General features: G+C 32.2%; 3 protein-coding genes across 8 annotated transcripts; all 3 read left to right on the top strand.

Moving 5' to 3' along the window:
- Positions 1-6,652: 6,652 nt before the first annotated feature.
- On the top strand, positions 6,653-9,229 carry LOC121203627 (A-kinase anchor protein 9). Its single transcript, XM_041110274.1, has 4 exons — positions 6,653-6,915; positions 7,012-7,102; positions 7,210-7,470; positions 7,547-9,229. The coding sequence occupies exons 2-4, from the start codon at positions 7,025-7,027 to the stop codon at positions 9,227-9,229; spliced, it is 2,022 nt and encodes a 673-aa protein (XP_040966208.1). The 5' UTR covers positions 6,653-6,915; positions 7,012-7,024.
- A 416-nt stretch (positions 9,230-9,645) lies between these two features.
- On the top strand, positions 9,646-15,044 carry LOC107916603 (golgin subfamily A member 4). Of its 6 annotated transcripts, none has more exons than XM_016845897.2 (7): positions 9,646-10,548; positions 10,672-12,181; positions 12,271-12,645; positions 12,736-13,317; positions 14,188-14,335; positions 14,441-14,521; positions 14,661-15,044. In XM_016845897.2, the coding sequence occupies exons 1-2, from the start codon at positions 9,646-9,648 to the stop codon at positions 11,440-11,442; spliced, it is 1,674 nt and encodes a 557-aa protein (XP_016701386.2). In that variant the 3' UTR covers positions 11,443-12,181; positions 12,271-12,645; positions 12,736-13,317; positions 14,188-14,335; positions 14,441-14,521; positions 14,661-15,044. The 6 variants fall into 6 exon arrangements, with proteins under 6 accessions (XP_016701386.2, XP_016701388.2, XP_016701385.2 ...); XM_016845899.2 differs by having other exon boundaries at positions 14,677-15,044; XM_016845896.2 differs by having other exon boundaries at positions 14,188-14,521.
- LOC121216056 (cingulin) lies at positions 11,494-12,893 on the top strand. Its single transcript, XM_041091288.1, has 3 exons — positions 11,494-12,097; positions 12,271-12,645; positions 12,736-12,893. The coding sequence occupies exons 1-3, from the start codon at positions 11,494-11,496 to the stop codon at positions 12,891-12,893; spliced, it is 1,137 nt and encodes a 378-aa protein (XP_040947222.1).
- Positions 15,045-19,214: the final 4,170 nt, after the last annotated feature.

Here is a 19,214-nt window from a genome sequence, read left to right on the forward strand (position 1 = left end):
AGGAATGACATTAGGGTAGCTAGAGTCTAAGAACTTTCGGTCAAGGACTATTGTGTGAGCAAATTCGGTATAAAGGTTTAGATGTTAATTGCATTGTATTTAATGTTTAAAGAATAGGTAGTAGCTAATTAAAGTTAAGAAGGCTAGAATTTCTTTTAAGGGAGGTGTGACCTTAATTTGAACAAAATAGAATCGGCCTTAAGCTTGACTAAATGGTTCGGTTATTATTAGCTTAGAAGAAACCTATATGAAATTGTTGTATTAGGTCATAATATATAATTACATATGAAGGCTAAGTTTAAGTAGTAAGGCCAAATAGGTTATAAATTAATTATAGACGGTTTATATACATAGGAGTATGTATGTATTTGTGTGTGCGGCATTGATGATAAATGGTGAATTGGTAATAATCTACTTGGGACAGCAGCAGTAAGGTGATTTTCGAAAATCACCATAAATTGTAGGAATTGAATTAGAAGTTGAATAAATTATGTAATTAAATCTTGATGAGTCTAGTTTCTATAATAGAAACCGTAAAAGTAAACGAATTACCGATCATGAAATATTTGAAGTAATGTGGGACAGAGTCAAAATGACTTCTAGATCCCCTATTCTATTTTTATAAAATCATTATAAAATGTATAAAAATGGTCATAGAATAAATTTTATATGCTTAGACTCCTTAGTGAGTCTAGTTTCAAATGAAATAAACGACAACATATTTTGATTTCTGTACAATGAGAAATTTATTTCGTAGTGAAGAATGGTCAGATTTGTCAAACAGTGAAACAAGGGAAACTTTAGGAAAAATCTGGTATTGATTGGCAAACTAAAAATTATGAAAATTTTATGGATAAAATATAAATGAGTTTATTTTCAAGGAAAATTTACGGCAATTGATTTAGAGTTTCGTAGCTCCATTTATAAGTAATTTAATGACTGTTGCTCAGGAATTCAGCTTATAGTGAAATTGTGATTATATGGTAAACATTGATAAAAGAAAAATTTTACTAATAAATTGCTTATTGATTTCTTATAAGCTTACTATAATCTGTATGTGTGAAAGTCGAATATATATGTATTATATTCTGAAAGTAATACTTGAATAATTGATTAATGATTAGTTTAAAATTTATTGAATTAAAGCTCAAGAGCATAGAGGGGCAACCTCGGATAAGGGAAAAGCTAAAGTCGCGGAATAGCCAACTCGAAATTTGTTCAGAAAGATACAAGGTAAGTTTTGAGTAATCGTCTTTAGCATAAAATTTATAATGCCTTGACATATATATACTACATGAATTTGATCTTTTTGGTTCTATTTGAATTAAGTTGAATGGTAAATTAGGGTTAAGCTTGATTGATGAAAGGTACGTGTGATATTCATGCATGATTTTAAGCTGAAATGAAATAATGGTGTTCATAAGAAGCTCATGTCCGAATGTAGCCAATGGCTACTAATAATGTGAAAAATTCTATAAAATACGTTAGAATACGATAAAAAAAAACATGTTATTTGATGTGGAATGGTATTTGGGCTTAAAGACTCGCAGGCTTCGTGCTGGAATCGTATCCGGGCTTAAAGACCCGCAAGCTTCGTGCTGGAATCGTATCCGGGCTTAAAGACCCGCAGGCTTCGTGCTAGAATTGTATCCGGGCTTAAAGACCCGCAGGCTTCGTGCTGGAATGACATCCGGGTTAAAAACCTGCAGGCTGTGCTAGATATGTGTTTCGAGTCCTAAGACTTGATAGGACCGGTGTCAATAAGTTTAGTATAATTACGACATTGAATATCCGTGCGAGTAAGTATTATATAAGTTATACCTGCTAAGGTACGTATTACATACTCATAAGTGAATTGACTTCAAAACGAATTATTAGTATCAAAGAATGGTATATATATATGTGAGTGTGTGTATATGTATGTGAATGGATACTATATTTATGAATAAGAGAATGACTTATTTGGTCAATGTATGTCATTGTAAAAGCATTTGTCTTAAAGAAATTTTATGAACCATATAGTATAGTGAAATATGTACTGAGAATTTTATTGTGTATTCATGTATATATATATATTCGGCCAATAGGTTATAATTAATGTACTTGTGAGTTTTTGGCCAAGTAATTTACAAATTAAATTTGGGTTCTTGTGATACTTAATGTTAGAATTTAAATGATACGTTTTAATTGTTTGAAACACTTAAAACTGATTAAGCCTCGAAAGCTTACTCCGTTTTATTTTATTTCTTTGTTTTATAGATTGTCAATTTTGGCCACCGACTCGGGGATCATCAACAGTTCATCATACTATCGATCTTTTTGGTACAGTTATATTTTGGCCTTGGTATGGCATGTATAGGTTAGGCCGGTGACGGTTATGTTTTGTATTGTAAATATTTTAGCCATACGAAAATGGCGTATAACTTGAATATCAATATCTAATTCAGTTCGATCTCTGTTTATGTTTATTTACTATGCGAATGAGATATTAAAATGTTGATTGATTATATGGACAAAAAAAAAAGAAAAAAAATTTATTTTTTGGCTCGGTAATATCTCATAGCCTAAACCGGCGATCGGACTCGGGCTAGGGGTGTTACAAGTACTTAGCGAAAAACTTTATATTTTTATTTCGCTTTTGCAAAACTACTTCATTTGCACCCTCATTGGCTTTATACCTTTAGATACTTGGACTATTGGTCCAAAAACTCCTCAAATTTAATTGTACTTAAGTTGCGTTTTTCTATTTTGATCAATTTATTCTATATCTATATTTCTCAATAGATTTATTCAAGATTCTCCTTTTATTTCATTATTTCAATGCATACAAAATTATTATCGACTACTTTTATTATTCAATTCCACATTTTCTCAAATTGACATAACTTATCAAGATCTTTTATTTTCATTATTTTAAAATTCAATTTTAGGTACCTAAATCTCTTCTGAAGTTTTACTTATTAGTTATGTCTTGGGTCCTTTTTGGAGCACCCGTCTCCATTATATGACCATATAGAAGAATTTTTCATCTTTGGAACCAATCAATCTATATAAAACTTGGTTGTTTTTATTAAGTTTGTAAATACATCTAATAGTTAACTTGTAATGAGTTATCCTTATTGAACTTCTGGTTCAAATTACTCTCCCCCTAACTCATTATAAGTTATTATTTCTCTCCCCCTAATGTTGGGAAAACTGACAACTCATGTCATAATTAAATCTCGAATTAATAACTCAAAAATATTATAAGGAGACTCATATAAATATACATTCCAATCTCTTATTATGAACCATCTTTGTGTGTTATGGTGGAGCAGTTGGAACATATACCGCACATCCAAAAATTTTAAGATGGAAAATATTTGGCTCTTGACCAAAAATAAATTGTAATGGGGAGTATTTATAATTTATTGGCTTGATGCGTACAACATGTAAATCAATACAATCTCATGTTGAAATAGAAAGTTTTGTTCTCATAAGTAACGATTTAGCTATTAGTTGGAGGTATTTGATAAACAATTCAGCTAAATCATTTTGTGTGTGAACATGAGCTACAAGATGTTCAACTTTTATCCCCATTGAAATGCAATAATCATTGAAAACTTGGGATGTAAACTCACCAACATTAGCAAGATGAATTGTTTTAATTGCGTAATCTGAAATTAATCATTTAAATAAGGAATCTAGCAAACGACAGGTTGCGAATTGATAACGCATGTGATTATTTTGTAGACGCATCTACCAAAATCATATAATATCAAAACCATCCACATGGTGGATGAATGGACCCATATTTATTTCAGAAATGCAAGACATTAAATCTCAACTTTAGCTAGTGAGTTTCTAAGAGCCAATTTTTATTGAGAACAAACAACAAATGAGAATTCTTTAAATTAAAGAATCTTTTGGTTCTTTAATGGATGTCCATATAAATTCTCAATTAATTTTCACACCATATACATCTGGGATAGTCTAACTGGTCACGCCAAGTAGTAAACGCATTTGTATTAGTAAACTTCTGGTTTACTTTAACATGTGTTTCAGTTTTACTAAATTGTAACAAATTAATAATTTTATTATCATTCCTTTTAATTTGTATCCACATATAAGTACTATTGTGACATTTACTACTGAAAATGTCTAAATCAATGTGAAGTCTATAATTCCACCAAGTCAATAAATATAATTTCCAAATAATTATATGCAGTATTTGTTTCAGGGAATATGCCAAAATCTTCAAATGTCCAAAAAATTATTAATAGCAAACTTTGAAAGTGGATCTTATTTTCCATGTGTATAATAAGTACATAACCAATGACTTTTTATACATAAGTTTTCTCTCTTGCAAGTTCTCATTACTAATATTTTACCACATAATTTTAATTGAGAACTTATTATGAATATTGTAGAGTTATACTCACAGTTTTTAAAAAATACTTGCAACTTTAGGTGCATCCAACCATAATAAGCATTAAATAGAATTATCATATTCTATTGCTCATGGTTAGATCTTTCACAGTCAAATATTTTACTTTCAACCCTTTAATAGGGATGATGATAAAAGAATATCATAAATATTATAAATTAATAACTCAATCCCCTTTTTTTTATTCAGATGAAATATAATATTTTCCTCATTCACAATCTCAATATAAGATTCATTACAAATAACTTTTAAAAGTGATGCATTAACCATCACAAATTTTGTGCTTTTTAGATAGTGATATATTAGCTGTTCTGGAGCTTTCAACTAATTTTGTATTATCAAATATTGGAATAATATTTTTTTGTTTCAGTACCAAATAAAATAAATATTTTCTATATATAATAATAAAATTTATTACTACATTCTCATATCCTTCCTCAAAAAATATTAACAGCAACAAAATATTTGGGCATATGCCACATATGTGACCAATAATCTTTATTATCACATTGATAGCATAAGTTATCTTTACCTTTTGAAGAGTTATCTTGAGAACTCCCATTGTTCTCTTATTTATTACTATGTTCTCAGTTTTAGTGATCCATAATTATATATTTTATTTTCTTTATGTTTACATTCACTTCAGGGAATGCAACAAATCTATTAGGACGGACTTATAAACATCCCAATAGATTCTTTATTTCATAGTCACCATTGCAAACATGCGTGAGATTTCAAATCATAATATATCTATTAATGTTGTCATGATTAGTCTAAAATTATAATAAACAATAAATAAAACATAGTAAAATATACATGAAGACCTTTAACATCATCGTCATCACTAGAATGTATGAGATAGTTCAAAAATATTCTTGATTTCATATAGATAACGATATCAAATCTTTCACCATCCTTAAGAACAAAAAGCAAAATAAGTTAATCAAAACAATGATAACATAAAATGAAAGAAGAATGGAAAATAATAATCAGATATGAAACATTAAATAAAAGAAACTTCCTGTAAAAATTTTGCATCTTGCCGTTAAAGAAATTGAAAATCATGGAGGATAAATTTGATCGTCAATAAAAGGAACTATCACTTTGAACAAGATCGTGCTGATAATGTGTTATAAAATAAAGAAAGATGGGAAGAATAAAGAACAAAGAAATTATGAAAGCAATAGAGAATGTACTTTATTGATAAAAAGGGATGATTATAATGCTTCATCAGAGTCTCTATTTAAAGGCATAAGAAGTATAAAAGAAGTAGAGATCTAATTCTAATAACTATTAGAATTTAAAATACATTAAAACTTTATTTTGATCATGGTGGACATTCACTTAATAAGATATTCATAACAACAATCAATTATTAATAAAAAGGAGAGGGATCTGCATTTGTCATTTTATTTGTGGAAGATTGAGAACATCTGATTTTGTATAAAAATGATCCCAATGATCTAATGACTATTCACATTATCTAATGGTTGGTCTTATGCAACATGTTTACTATGGTTTCAGGGGTTTATTTTCTAAAATCAGGAGGAAATAAATAACTTTTTTTTTATAAATTGTTTATAATTTACTTGAATTTGTTATAAGTTTTTAAAATATTTATAGGTTTTTATAAATTTTTAAAATATTTATAATATGTTTGGTTTTTTAATTTTTTAATTTTTATAATTTATTAAAATTTTTATAAGTTTTGTATTTTTATAAGCTTATATAATTTTTAAAGCAAAATTTATATAAATTTTTAATATTTTATAATATTAATAAATTTTTTATGATTTTTTATTAGAAAAATAGAATATTAAATTGGTAGATGTCATATGTCTCCACTTGGATCAATTGGAGCGAATTAAGTTGGAGGAATTAATTTATTTTTTAAAAACTTTTCAGGGTTTTTTTACCTATAATTTCCTTAAAAATATATTAATTGGGGTTAGGCTCAACCTTGAAGTTGTTTGGAGGTGCAGTCACCTAGAGCCAAAAATTGAAAGAGTCTAAAATATTATTTTTCAATTGTTAAGGGGTTCAAAAAAATTTACTTTTAAAGGTTTAAAATTTTTTTACCAATTTTTAAGAGATCTAAAATTTTAAAAATATTTTTGCTAAGAACCAAAAATGACAAAAAGCGCCTAATTGGAGTAGGATGAGTTATAAAGTTTTGGCAGTTGAAATTACTGTTACATGTATTTTTATTTAAAAATATGACCGAATTTAGGTCGGATATTTTTTGGAATTTAATCTTTTGACAATGGCGAGACTAGCCGTTTGCATCTAATTGAAGCGAACCTCGTCGTCACACGTTTTCGCCAATGAAAATAGACAGAGAAAGGTCAAGAATCAAAACAATATCATAAACAAAAGAGATATATGATAAAGTTCTCCTTGGAATCGAAGCTCAATCCGAATCTCATCAGTGCATCAATCTACCTCATGATTTAAATCCTGGTCTAATCCATTAACACCTTGATTTCTAGGTATTTATTTATTCAATCCTTGGCGTTGGATTTTTCTTTCATATTTGATTCTTGACGAAGGAACACTCATTTATTATTATAAATTTATATGATCAGGAGAAAATAGAAAATGTCTGAATTTCACGATTTGGAAAATTCTGGAACTGTTGATAATCGACCTATTTATCCTCAATCTTCGACTAATCAGGTTCAACTGAAATCTTAGGTTTTTATTTTTATTTTTTTTGTCATTGTATAGGAAAAATCTTTAATGTAATATTTATTTTTTAATTACGAATTTTTTAATCAATTTAGGTAGAGCTGTCTCATGTTGATAGCAGAGAAGATCTGTTTGTGGATGCTCCAGATGAGTTGAATAATGATAATAAGGAAGGTGGAATGCCCGCTGTAAGTCCAAACGTTGCCGTTTTGGAGGGAAAACGGAATGCAGTAGCTAGGCAGTTTGATGAAACGGATAATAATGATAGTAATCACTTCGTCAATGAAATGGAGCACCTGCGAGCTTTGCTGGAGCAGGCAGTTGACGAAAAAGAGAGACTTGAAGTCAAATACAAGGTTTCGTAGATTTGTCTAGATATTGATCGATGATTTTTATGTTTTCAAAATGTTATTTAGGGTTTTGTGTGTGCAGGAAGAAATGGAGGTGCTTTCAAGGGAGATTCATATGAAGGATCAAGAGATTGAAAGGTTGAATGCAAGGGATATAAGTTCTGTAGCTGAAGCTGGGAAGGAGGTTTTTGCAGAGAAGAACCCGCAGTATGAGGTTACGATGGAGAGGATTTTGGCTGCTCTTGCGTCAGTTGTTAATCAAGGAGATGTTATGGGTTATTCCAGTGGGGAACAGGTTGACCTTGTTGAGAAAAGCATGTTGGCATTAATAGAGAAGTATAACCAATTTCTTTTTGAAGTCAATCAACTTAGGCAGTGTTTGACAAAGGCTGAGTATGATTTTGGTGTGCAGGAGTTTGGGACTCTATTTGTTGCGGCCTGTGATGAGTTATTTGAGTTGAGGAGGAGGGAAGCACAGCTGGTTGAAAAAATAGGCCTTTTTGAAGATGAAAATAGGAAATTGCTTGAACAAGTTGAAAATGAGAAAGTGGCAGTGAATACACTGAATTCGGAGCTTGGAAAAACGAAGGCTGAGTGTGAAGAGGAAAAGATGAAGTGTGCTAATACTAAAGAAAAGCTGAATTTGGCCGTGACAAAAGGGAAGTCATTGGTTCAGCAGCGGGATGCTCTGAAGCAGTCTCTGGCTGATAAAGCAAGTGAGCTTGATAAATGTCTGGCTGAATTGCAAGAGAAGACTAGTGCTCTAGAGGCTGCTGAATCACACAACGATGAATTGGTGAAAAGTGAAAACTTGGTTGCATCATTGCAAGAATCACTCTCGCAAAAGACCTTGATTGTTGAGACATTTGAGCACATCCTATCGCATCTTGATGTACCTGAGGAACTCCAATCAGTGGATATTGTTGGAAGAGCTAGATGGCTTGCTAATGAAAGAAATGAATTGAAGGGTGCTTCCTTGGACTTCTGTAGATTGAAAGATTCCATTTGGGCAATTGATTTACCAGAAAATGTCTCATTTTCTGATTTAGGTTCTCGCTTGGCTTGGCTTAAGGAATCTTTTTACCGGGCTAAAGATGATATAAATATGTTGCAAAATGAAATGTCCAGAACAAAGGAAGCTGCAAGTGATGAGATAGATAAATTGAGTGCTTTACGTTCGGCTGTACAACAAGAGGAGGACTACATTAAGGAAGAATTAGATCACCTCAGAATTAAAAAAGATGAAATTGTTGCAAAGGCAGAACAGATATCATTGGACAAGGATCATTTAAGTGATTCACTTGCAGCAGAACTAACTGAGATGGATAAAATCCAAAAGGAGTTGGATGATCTCACAAATAAATATGAAAATATAGTTGGGAAGGTCCGTCAACTTTCATCAGAGAAAGATCAGATGTTTCGGTTGTTGGTAGAGGGTTCTGGAAAAGTGATGGGGGATCAACAAGTGATCGAAGAGACTTCTTCTAATCTACCCGTGTTAATAGATAGGTGCTTAGAGAAGCTAAAGGAGCAAACAGGTCCATCTCTGGAGACTCCTTTTGTGGATGCAGAACTGTTTGAAAAATACCGAAGTCTTTTGTATGCTAGGGATCTGGAGTTGATGCTTTGTAAGGAAATCCTAGAAGAAGATATGCTGGTGTGGTCACAACTAAATGATCTGTCAAATCAGTTCAGAGTAACTTCTCAGGAACTTTTTTCATTGAAGGAGGAGAAAGATGTTCTGCAAAAAGATCTTGAACGATAAGAGGAGAAAGCTGGTCTGGTGAGGGAGAAGTTAACAATGGCAGTTAAGAAAGGAAAGGGACTGGTTCAAGACCGGGGCAACTTAAAAATTCTTCTGGAGGAAAAGAAGTCAGAAATTGAGAAGCTGAGGCTTGAGATACAACAGGAAGAATCTAGAGTTGCTGAGTGCAGGGATCAGATCAGTACTTTGTCTGCTGATTTAGAGCGTGTACCGAAGTTGGAGAGCAACCTTGTAGCTATGAAAGAAGAAAGGGATCAACTTGAGAAGTTCCTAACTGAGAGCAATAACATATTGCAAAGGGTAGTTGAATCTATTGATCGCATTATTATTCCAGTTGACTCAGAATTTCTAGAGCCTATAGAGAAGCTGGACTTGCTTGCTGGGTATATTGATGATTGTCAGACTGCCAATAGTTGATGGAAGTGAAGGAAGAGTCTAGTAACCTGGCTGGCAAGTTAGCCCAGGCCCAAGAAACTATGAAATTACTTGAAGATGCATTGGCTGTTGTGAAAAATGATTTGTCTCAACTTGCTGAAGAGAGGAAGGAGATGGAATTTGATAAAAGAAATATAGAAATAGAGTTGCAGAAAACAATTGAAGAAGCTTGTTTACTTGAAGAGGCTTGCGACTCTAGAAAGTCACTTGAAGAGGCATTGTCACAGGCAGAAAATAAAACTTCAGTGCTTATCAGTGAGAAAGAGGATGTCCAAGGTAACAAAGCTGCTTCAGAGATGGAAGTGGAGAAAATGAGAGAGGAAATTGCTATTCAGACCAGCAGACTCGCAGAGGCATATAACACTATAACAACACTTGAAAATGCACTTTCTCTGGCAGAGAAGACGGTTGCTTCACTAACTGAACAAAATAACAATGCACAAGTGGAAATAACCAACTTGGACAATGAGCTGAAGAAACTAAAAAATGAAACTGATACACACACTAGCCAGCTGAAAGATGCTGGCATAACCATAAAATCGCTGGACAATGTGTTGTCTAAGGCAGAAAATGACTTTTCTGCACTTCTAGATGAAAAGAGAACTGCTGATCAGGAGGTGTCAACTCTTAATTCCAAACTGAACGTATGCATGGAAGAGTTGGCTGGAAGCAGTGGCAACTTAGCAAGCAGATCAAAGGAGTTGATTGGTCATCTCAACAATCTTCAAATGCTTGCCAAAGACCAAAGTTTGTTGTTTACAATGAGACAATGCTTTGACAGGAATTCGGAGCGCCTTAAAGATATGGATCTTACCATTAAAAATGTAAGGGAGTATTTGTTTGACAAGGATTTGAAGCTGCTGCAAGGTTACCCATTCATTGAGGTGATGTCAAACTTTACATTTTCATTTAGCTTGTTGCCTTCTGGACATTGAATCACCATTTTTCCACAATTTCCTGAATGAGTGAAGACTTTGTTACTAAATTGTCTCTTCCAATTTTCACAGGATATTGCTAGCCCGCTGAGACAATTTTCTGATGATAGTGATAATACTTTAAACATTGAAATGGAGAATGATGAAGCAAATGCAATAAATGCTGATGATGTTTCTTTATGTTTTAGAAGGGTTACTGAAGGGTTTCAGATGCGAAACAAAATCCTTGCAGATAGGTTTGAGGGCTTTTCAAGCTTCCTAGATGAGTCAATAGCAACCGTGTTAAAAAAATTACATGCCATAGAGGATGAGGTAAAAAGTATGATCAAGCATAAGGAATCCTTGAAACAAGAAAATGTTCAAAAGGTGTTGGACGATCTCACAAGTAAATATGAAAAAGTAGTTGAGAAGGTCCATCAACTTTCATTAGAAAAAGACCAGATGGTCCAGTTGTTGGTAGAGGGTTCAGGAATAGTGATAGGCGAACAAGAAGGGACTGAAGAGGCTTCTTCTAATCTACCTGGGCTAATCTATAGGTGCTTAGAGAAGATAAAGGAACGAAGTGCATCTTTGGAGACTCCTTTTGTGGATGAAGATCATTTTGAAAATTTTCAAAGTCTTTTGAATGTTAGGGATCTGGAGTTGATGCTTTGTGAGGAAATTCTGGAAGAAGATATGATGGAGAGGTCACAACTGAATGATCTGTCAAATCAGTTCAAAGTAACTTCTCAGGAACTTTTTGCATTGAAGGAGGAGAAAGATGTTCTGCAAAAAGGTCTTGAACAGTCGGAGGAGAAATCTGGTCTGTTGAAGGAGAAGTTATCAATGGCAGTCAAGAAATGAAAGGGATTGGTTCAAGATCGGGAAAAATTGAAAGTTCTTATGGAGGAAAAAATGTCAGAAATTGAGAAGTTGAGGCTTGAGTTACAACAGGAGGAATCTAGAGTTGCTGAGTGCGGGGAGCAGATCAGTTCTTTGTCTGCTGATTTAGACAGCATCCCAAAGTTGGAAAGCAACCTTGCATCTATAAAAGAGGAGAAGGATCAACTTGAAAAGTTATTGTTTGAGAGCAATAGAAGATTACATATGGTAGTTGAATCTATTAATTGCATTGTTATTCCAGTGGACTCAGCATTTCTAGAGCCTGTACAGAAGCTGAACTTGCTTTCTGAGTATATTTATGATTGTCAGACTGCCAAGAAACAGACTGAACAAGAGTTGAGGGAAGTGAAGGAAGAGGCTAGCGTCCTGGCTGGCAAGTTAGCAGAGGCCCGAGCAACTATGAAATTACTTGAAGACGCATTGACTACAGTGAAAAATGATTTGGCTCAACTTGCTGGAGAGAAAAACGAGATGGGAACTGGTAAAAAGAATATAGAAATAGAGTTGCAGAAAACAATTGAACAAAGAGATGAATCTCAAAGCAGGGTTTTCAAGTTGGAGAGTGATGTAGAAGGATTGGAAGGTTCATGCAGAGAAATGAGGCTTAAGATAGCGGGTTATCAAGCCAAAGAGGACAGATGGGGGTAAAAAAAGGCAGAACTTTTGTCATCATACAATAGTTTGTTAATGAAAGATAAAGGTAAATGTTTTCCTCCCACCTCATTAGTCTTGTGTACTTGATGTTCAATTGTCAATACTCTTTATTAAGTTGAATTTTTATTGTTGCAGAATCTGACGAGTTGAGGGAAGTGAAGGAAGAGGTGAGCATCCTGGCTGGCAAGTTAGCAGTGGCCCAAGCAACTATGAAATTACTTGAAGACACATTAACTACTGCAAAAAATGCTTTGTCTCTACTTGCTGAAGAGAAAAACGAGATGGAAACTGGTAAAAAGAATATAGAAATAGAGTTGCAGAAAACAATTGAACAAAGAGATGAATCTCAAAGCAGGGTTTTCAAGTTGGAGAGTGATGTAGAAGGATTGGAAGGTTCATGCAGAGAAATGAGGCTTAAGATAGAGGATTATCAAGCCAAAGAAGACAGATGGAAGGAAAAAGAGGCAGAACTTTTGTCATCGTACAATAGTTTGTTAATGAAAGTAAAAGGTAAAGGTTTCCCCTCGCACTTCGTTACTCTTGTGCACTTGATGTTTAATTGTCAATAATCTTTATTAAGTTGAATTTTTATTGTTGCAGAAGCTGAGGAGCCTCTGTTGTCAGCATCTCAATTAAGAACTTTGATGGAAAAGTTATGTGGGACTGAAATTCCTCTTGTGGAGTCTGAAGACCTGGAGTCCCATATCTCTGCTGATGTTAAGAAACTGTTTTCTGTTATTGGTAGTTTCACTGATTAGCAGAATCGAATAAATTTGCTCTCTAATGAAAAGGAAGAACTGCAGTCTACACTTTCAAGACAGAATTTTGAAATTGAGCATCTTAAAGGAGAAATTGAAATACATTTTAGAAACAAGCCAGACTTGGAACATATGAAAATGGAGCTGTCTGAGGTTAAATTTGGTTTGGAAAAGATTATTGTTGTGTTGGGAGGAAAGGAGTTCATTGGAGGCCAAAATTCTGTTGGTATGAAAGTGCTTTTGCCTGTTCTAGAAAAGCAGGTTAATTCATTCCTGTTGGAGGCCAAAACTTCAAAATCCAAAGCAGAGGAACTTGGTACCAAGCTGGCTGGAAGCCAAAAGGTCGTGAATGAATTGTCAACTAAGGTTAAGTGAAGCACCTTCTGCATCCACTGGGTCTGAAATATCTGAAATTGAAGATCTGGTAAATAATTTTCTTTTACGCCTTCTGCATCTATAGTTAATTCAGTTTTATTAACTTACCTTGTCAACGTGAACTTTATGGTTTGATACATATTGTTAAATTAGAATTTGAGTTTTTATTCCGACTTAAATTTTGTGCGGATCTAACTGTCTAAGAAGCTTTTAAATCATGCGTATAATATAAAGAGTTACGCTTGATTTCAGTAAATTGTATAGGATAATTTGTTTAGAAGATTTACTATATGCCTGGCAGTTTAAATAGACCTCTGGTTTTTCTCTTAGTGACAGGTTCAAATTTAAACGGATTGATGGTTCTTTAGTTCTAGATTAATGCAATAGATCAACTTTTTTGTTAATGAATGTGCTTCATTATTGCAGTACCATTGCTTTGACAGATATAGTTCTCTGACCTAAAACTTCTATGGCTGTATGGTGACCGTAATATTGAATTTTTCGTGAGCCTAATCATTGATCCTTCATATTATATATATTCAAATTATTAGAACATTTTCAAGTGATGCTTGGATATTCTATCTTTTTTTGTTGAGATTATTATATCATAACTGTAGATGAGGATTTGAGAATTCCCATTGAAATTGCGTGTGAATATGGAGGCAGGTGAATTAAGGAAATCATTGCACAGACATGTTTGATGAAATAGTGTGGAAAATGATTGAATTATTTTGTGGTTGTGATGACAAATATAGAAGTGATGAATAGAAAAAAATGTTGGGTGTTAGTTATAGACTTTTCAATGCATATAATCATGTAACATATTGTACTTTCAGTGGGCTGCTTAACTTTACAATGACATTGAAAAGAAAAACTCTGCTCTTACTAATTCTAATTTACTTTATTGATGCTTCTGCAGGGATCATTTGGAAAGAACCCAATATCTTCTGCGCCCTTAGCTGCCCATGTCAGAACTATGTGAAAAGGATCAACTGACCATCTTGCACTTAATATTGACTCAGAAGCTGACCGCTTGATCAACAGCAAGGAAACTGATAAGCAGAAATGTTGGCATTCTACAATTTTTTTCTTTCTTAGAAAAGTAACTTCTTATTTGTACAAGCCTCTAACTTGCAAAACTTAAGCATACGGTCGTTTCTCTTTTTGACAAGTCGTTCGTTCAACTCCCTCAACACATCGGGTCTCATCCCAAAACAAGGGAAGTTGATTGCAGATCGAGTCGATGGAATCTGGTAAAATCCTCTACCCAAATTATCATATTGAAAAGGGAAATTTTCTTTTCTTAAGAGCGAATTATCAAGTGCTTTCTTAATGCTGACTATGTATTTGAATAATTTGTAATGATCATACATATGTTTTTAATTGGTGGAGGGTATCCGGTGGTCAGGTTCTAAGCAGTCGTCCCAGAGCAAGGCTAGGCCTCATTGCCTATTGTCTTCTCCTGCATATATGGCTACTCGGAACCGTTTTATAACGAAGCGTGTGATCTTCAATCCTCTGGACATCTTATCTGATGCCACAATTGCATCATGGATATATATGGTAGTCATTCTTTTATTTATTTATTTATTCGACACAATCATGGATGTACATTTCTAGCGATTGCACTTTTAGAAGTCGCAGAGGATGTAGGGTCCATACTTTTGAAGGCAAAATTCGCCAGTTTCAAGTAAAACATTGAGCATGTTGCAATTTGTGGGTAGTTAATAGACAAAATTAAGATAACATATATATATATATATTCCAATTTCTTTTTCCTCTGAAATTTGTCTTTTGCTTTTATCAGTTTAGGTACGCTACATCTGTCCTTTTTTTTTTTTTGTTTGTTAATTTAAATTTTTTTAGGTCTCCTTTTATTTTTTAAGTTGATCTGCATTCCGTCTTTCTACACTTTACTCATTTCAAATTTAGTTTCTAAAATTCCTAAATTGATCCTAGATCTCTCTACTCTTTTGATAGCATTATTAAAGCACTGTTGTTTTATTATATTATGTAGCATTTTTTATTTAAAAAAAGAACAAGGAAATTCTAGATTTAACTTTTTTATTTGTTTTATTTAACTTTCTAATTTTTTAAAATTTAAAAATGTCACATAATCTAATTATTAATTTTTTTTATTGTGTTATTAGTTGGACTTCAATTATTAAATAAAACAGGTAGAGAAATTAATTTTTTTAGATTAAAAGTAGATGGGGCTAAATAATAATAATAATAATAATAATAATAATAATAATAATAATAATAATAATAATAGGCTATGTTTGGCGGATAAATTTGGAGATTTTAAAATGCTAATCATTAATTTAAAATATTAGTACTTGTAATTGATCTTCATGAGTTATTGGATAAATAATCATTTAAAACTAATTTAGGTTATTGGAATTTCATTGATTTAGAAAAATATTGAAAATAAATAATATGAAAATATACAATGCAATAATATTTATATGTTTAATATAACAAGTTACACGCATCTACGATTTTTTTTATTTAATTTTTATTATTCATCAGATTAAAATTTTCAAAATTAATACAAAAGTTTATTTACGCTTAAATATATGCAATTAGTGTTTCAAGGTTGTCCCTTTTTTTTTTTTTGAATTAAAAGATTGTTTTTCTTCTCTTAACATTTAAGGCGTATCCCAACTAAAATAATTATTCGTAGAATTAAATTTATTTATTTGTTATGCTATAATAATATGCTTTTGTAATTCAATTTAATATAATTTGAATGAAACGTTAATTCTTTCTTTTATTATTTTTTTAATGTTATTTACTTTGTTTTTAAATCTATTAGATTTTAAAAACAATTAATTAAATATATTTTAGTTTAAACCCCTAAATTTTCTTAAATAAAATCTAAATTATTATCTAAATTTTGAAAAAAAAATTATGCTTGTTTTGACATTTTGGAATATTTTATTCCTATAGATATAATCATAATTAATTTAAAATATACCAATCGTTTAAAGTTAAAAAAAAGTAAATTAAATATAATCCCAATTATTTTAAAATATAACTATTGATGACAATTACTTAAGTTTATTCAGATGTCCAGTACTATAAATATTATATTTAATGTATTTATATATTTATATAAAATTTATGATCTCAATCAATTTTTTATTTATACATGCAACTAACCTATGCATCACACAAATAAATGAAACAAGTATGTAAAATATAAATAATGTATACACTAAATTTGGAACAGGTGTCGCATCTATTTCTTTTTTTTAGATAAATATTAATTAAATAAAAATTCTAATTTATCCATTTGATTTTATTTAAATATTGATTTATTATTTATTATTATTTAATTTTAATTTAAACATACAAATCCTAAAATCAATTATCATATTTTTAAAAGAAAATGACATGATTTATCTATTCATTAGATTTTTAAAATTTATATAAATTAAATAAAAAATAAAAAATAAAAAAATAATTTATCCATTTAATTTAACTTAAATATTTATTTTAATATAAAATTTTTTAAAAATAATTGTCGCATTAAAAAAAGGATAATCTGAATAAAATTATTTACCTGTTGTTATAAAATAAAAAGACATAAGAATTTAAATGAAACAAAACTCTGCTTCTAATGACTATTAAAATAAAAATATATCAAAACTTATCTAGATACACCCTTCACCCATATCCGTCCCCATAATAGGGTTACAGAGCATTACCGAACTTATTTCATAATCAATCATACATTTCACATACATTTTCCAATTCCAAATAAAAGTCATTCACAATCAATCATATAGTCCCTAATACGAGCCTATGAGGCCCAAAACATGTATTAGAAGTGGTTCGGGACTAAATCGATAACTCAAAAAAATTTTGGAACACTTAGAAAATTTTACAAAATACAGGGGACACACGCCCATGTGGCCGAGCCATGTGTCTTGCACGGCCGAAGACACGCCCGTGTCACAAGCCGTGTGGACATTCGAAATGAGATCACATGGCCGTGTCCCAACCTGTGCTCGACCCTGTGTAACTCTTTGAATTAGGTCATATGGCCAACACACACGCTCGTATGACTAGCCCGTGTGCCTTTCAAAATGGCCACACACGCCCATGTGCCAGGCCGTGCTAGACTTATAGGGTATACTGACTTATGCCACATGGCCAAGTCACACGCCCGTGTACTGGGCCATGTGGAGCATACTGACTTGGTTGCTAATTAAACACAAGGGGACACACGACCGTGTCACCTGATCATGTGTCACACACGGCTGAGACACACGCCAATGTCTCTGCCCGTGTGGACAAAAATAGACTATTTACCAAGCTATATTGCTCACCCAAACTTTCATTCACCTACACAACCCAAAATAGCATATAACATAGCATAAATAGGCATTCCAATCATTCACCTACACAACCCAAAATAGCATATAACATAGCATAAATAGGCATTCCAATCAATCTCAATCAAGTCTAACTCATGCTAATTCCATACCAAGAACTATACTGCTCATAACATCATAATTTACCTACTCAAAACATACAAATTTCTCATTCACAAATAATCTAAATGGTTACTTTCATTTATGCACTATTTTGCCTAAAGCCACAAGCATACCAATCTTAAATTTCAACCATTTGATACTCAAGCTATTAATTCACAACAAGCATTCATATAATAAATTATCAAACACATAACAAAAGGCTACTTGCACATATATATACATCACCAAGTATACCAAGATAATCCAAGTCACATGGCTATACACATAACTAACCACTCATCATTTACAAGCCAAATCAAATGGCTAAATCCATTACTAATATATATACCAAAATGACCATAACTTCTATACATGCCATATAACCAAATACATAAATTCAAAAGTATTAAAGTGATAGCTTGATAGTGTGATGGGATCTTCGACAACTCCTAAATCCGAGCAAGCTTCGATAATCATTATAAAAAATGAAAAAGTAAACAGAGTAAGCTATAAAGCTTAGTAAGTTCGTATAGTAATAAACTTAACTTACCATATATACACAATTTAAGCAATTAAATACATCATATATAACTCATATTGATCCACAAACCTATCATATATTCATTCACAAGGTTAAATATGAAATTCACAAGTTTCTTCAATTCAATGCTTGTATGGTTCATGTACATACCTGTACCAACTAGTATCAATCTCATACTCATCCATATCCTTGATATACCTGTTGAACCATTTGGAATAATATCGGATACTCGGGAATCTCGCACCCTAAGTGCCAAATACATAGCTGAAGCTATCTCAATCTCATATCTCATATAATGCTAATTCTCGAGCTATCAACGGGTCTGCTCACACAAGCTGACAATCATGACGTAGCTACATGGTGCTGCTCATACAAGCTGACGAGAATCCGCAACACATGCCGGATAACTTAGCCACCGGTAGGGCGTACAGACCAGCACCCAAACACATAATCCCTAATGACATGTCATTCAAATCCTAATCTATTCCTAAGGTTCAACCAAGATTTCACATTGCCGAATCTTCATCGAACGTATCTGTAAGATCGTATTCAAAATAATTCAATAATAAAGCATTTAAAATACAATTATATCAATGATTATTAACATACAAACTTACCTTGATCGTAAAAACGACGAAATGGATCGACTAGTCCAATACTTTGTTCTTTCCCCGATCTAAATCCTAACTTCGCTTTTCTTGATCTATATAATATCAAATTTAACTTATTCAATTATCATTCTATTCAATTTAGCCCAAAAATCACATTATAGAAAAGTTACACTTTTTCCCCTAGTAGTTTAACATCTTTACAATTTAGTCCTTAGCTCATAAAAATACAAATTCATGCAATTAAGTCCCTACCCATGCTGGCTGAATTTTTCTTATTACCATAGTAGCCCACATTTTTCATTTATTTCAC

The sequence above is a fragment of the Gossypium hirsutum genome, chromosome A01 (assembly GCF_007990345.1).
Source record: "Gossypium hirsutum isolate 1008001.06 chromosome A01, Gossypium_hirsutum_v2.1, whole genome shotgun sequence".
Classification (NCBI taxonomy): domain Eukaryota; kingdom Viridiplantae; phylum Streptophyta; class Magnoliopsida; order Malvales; family Malvaceae; genus Gossypium; species Gossypium hirsutum.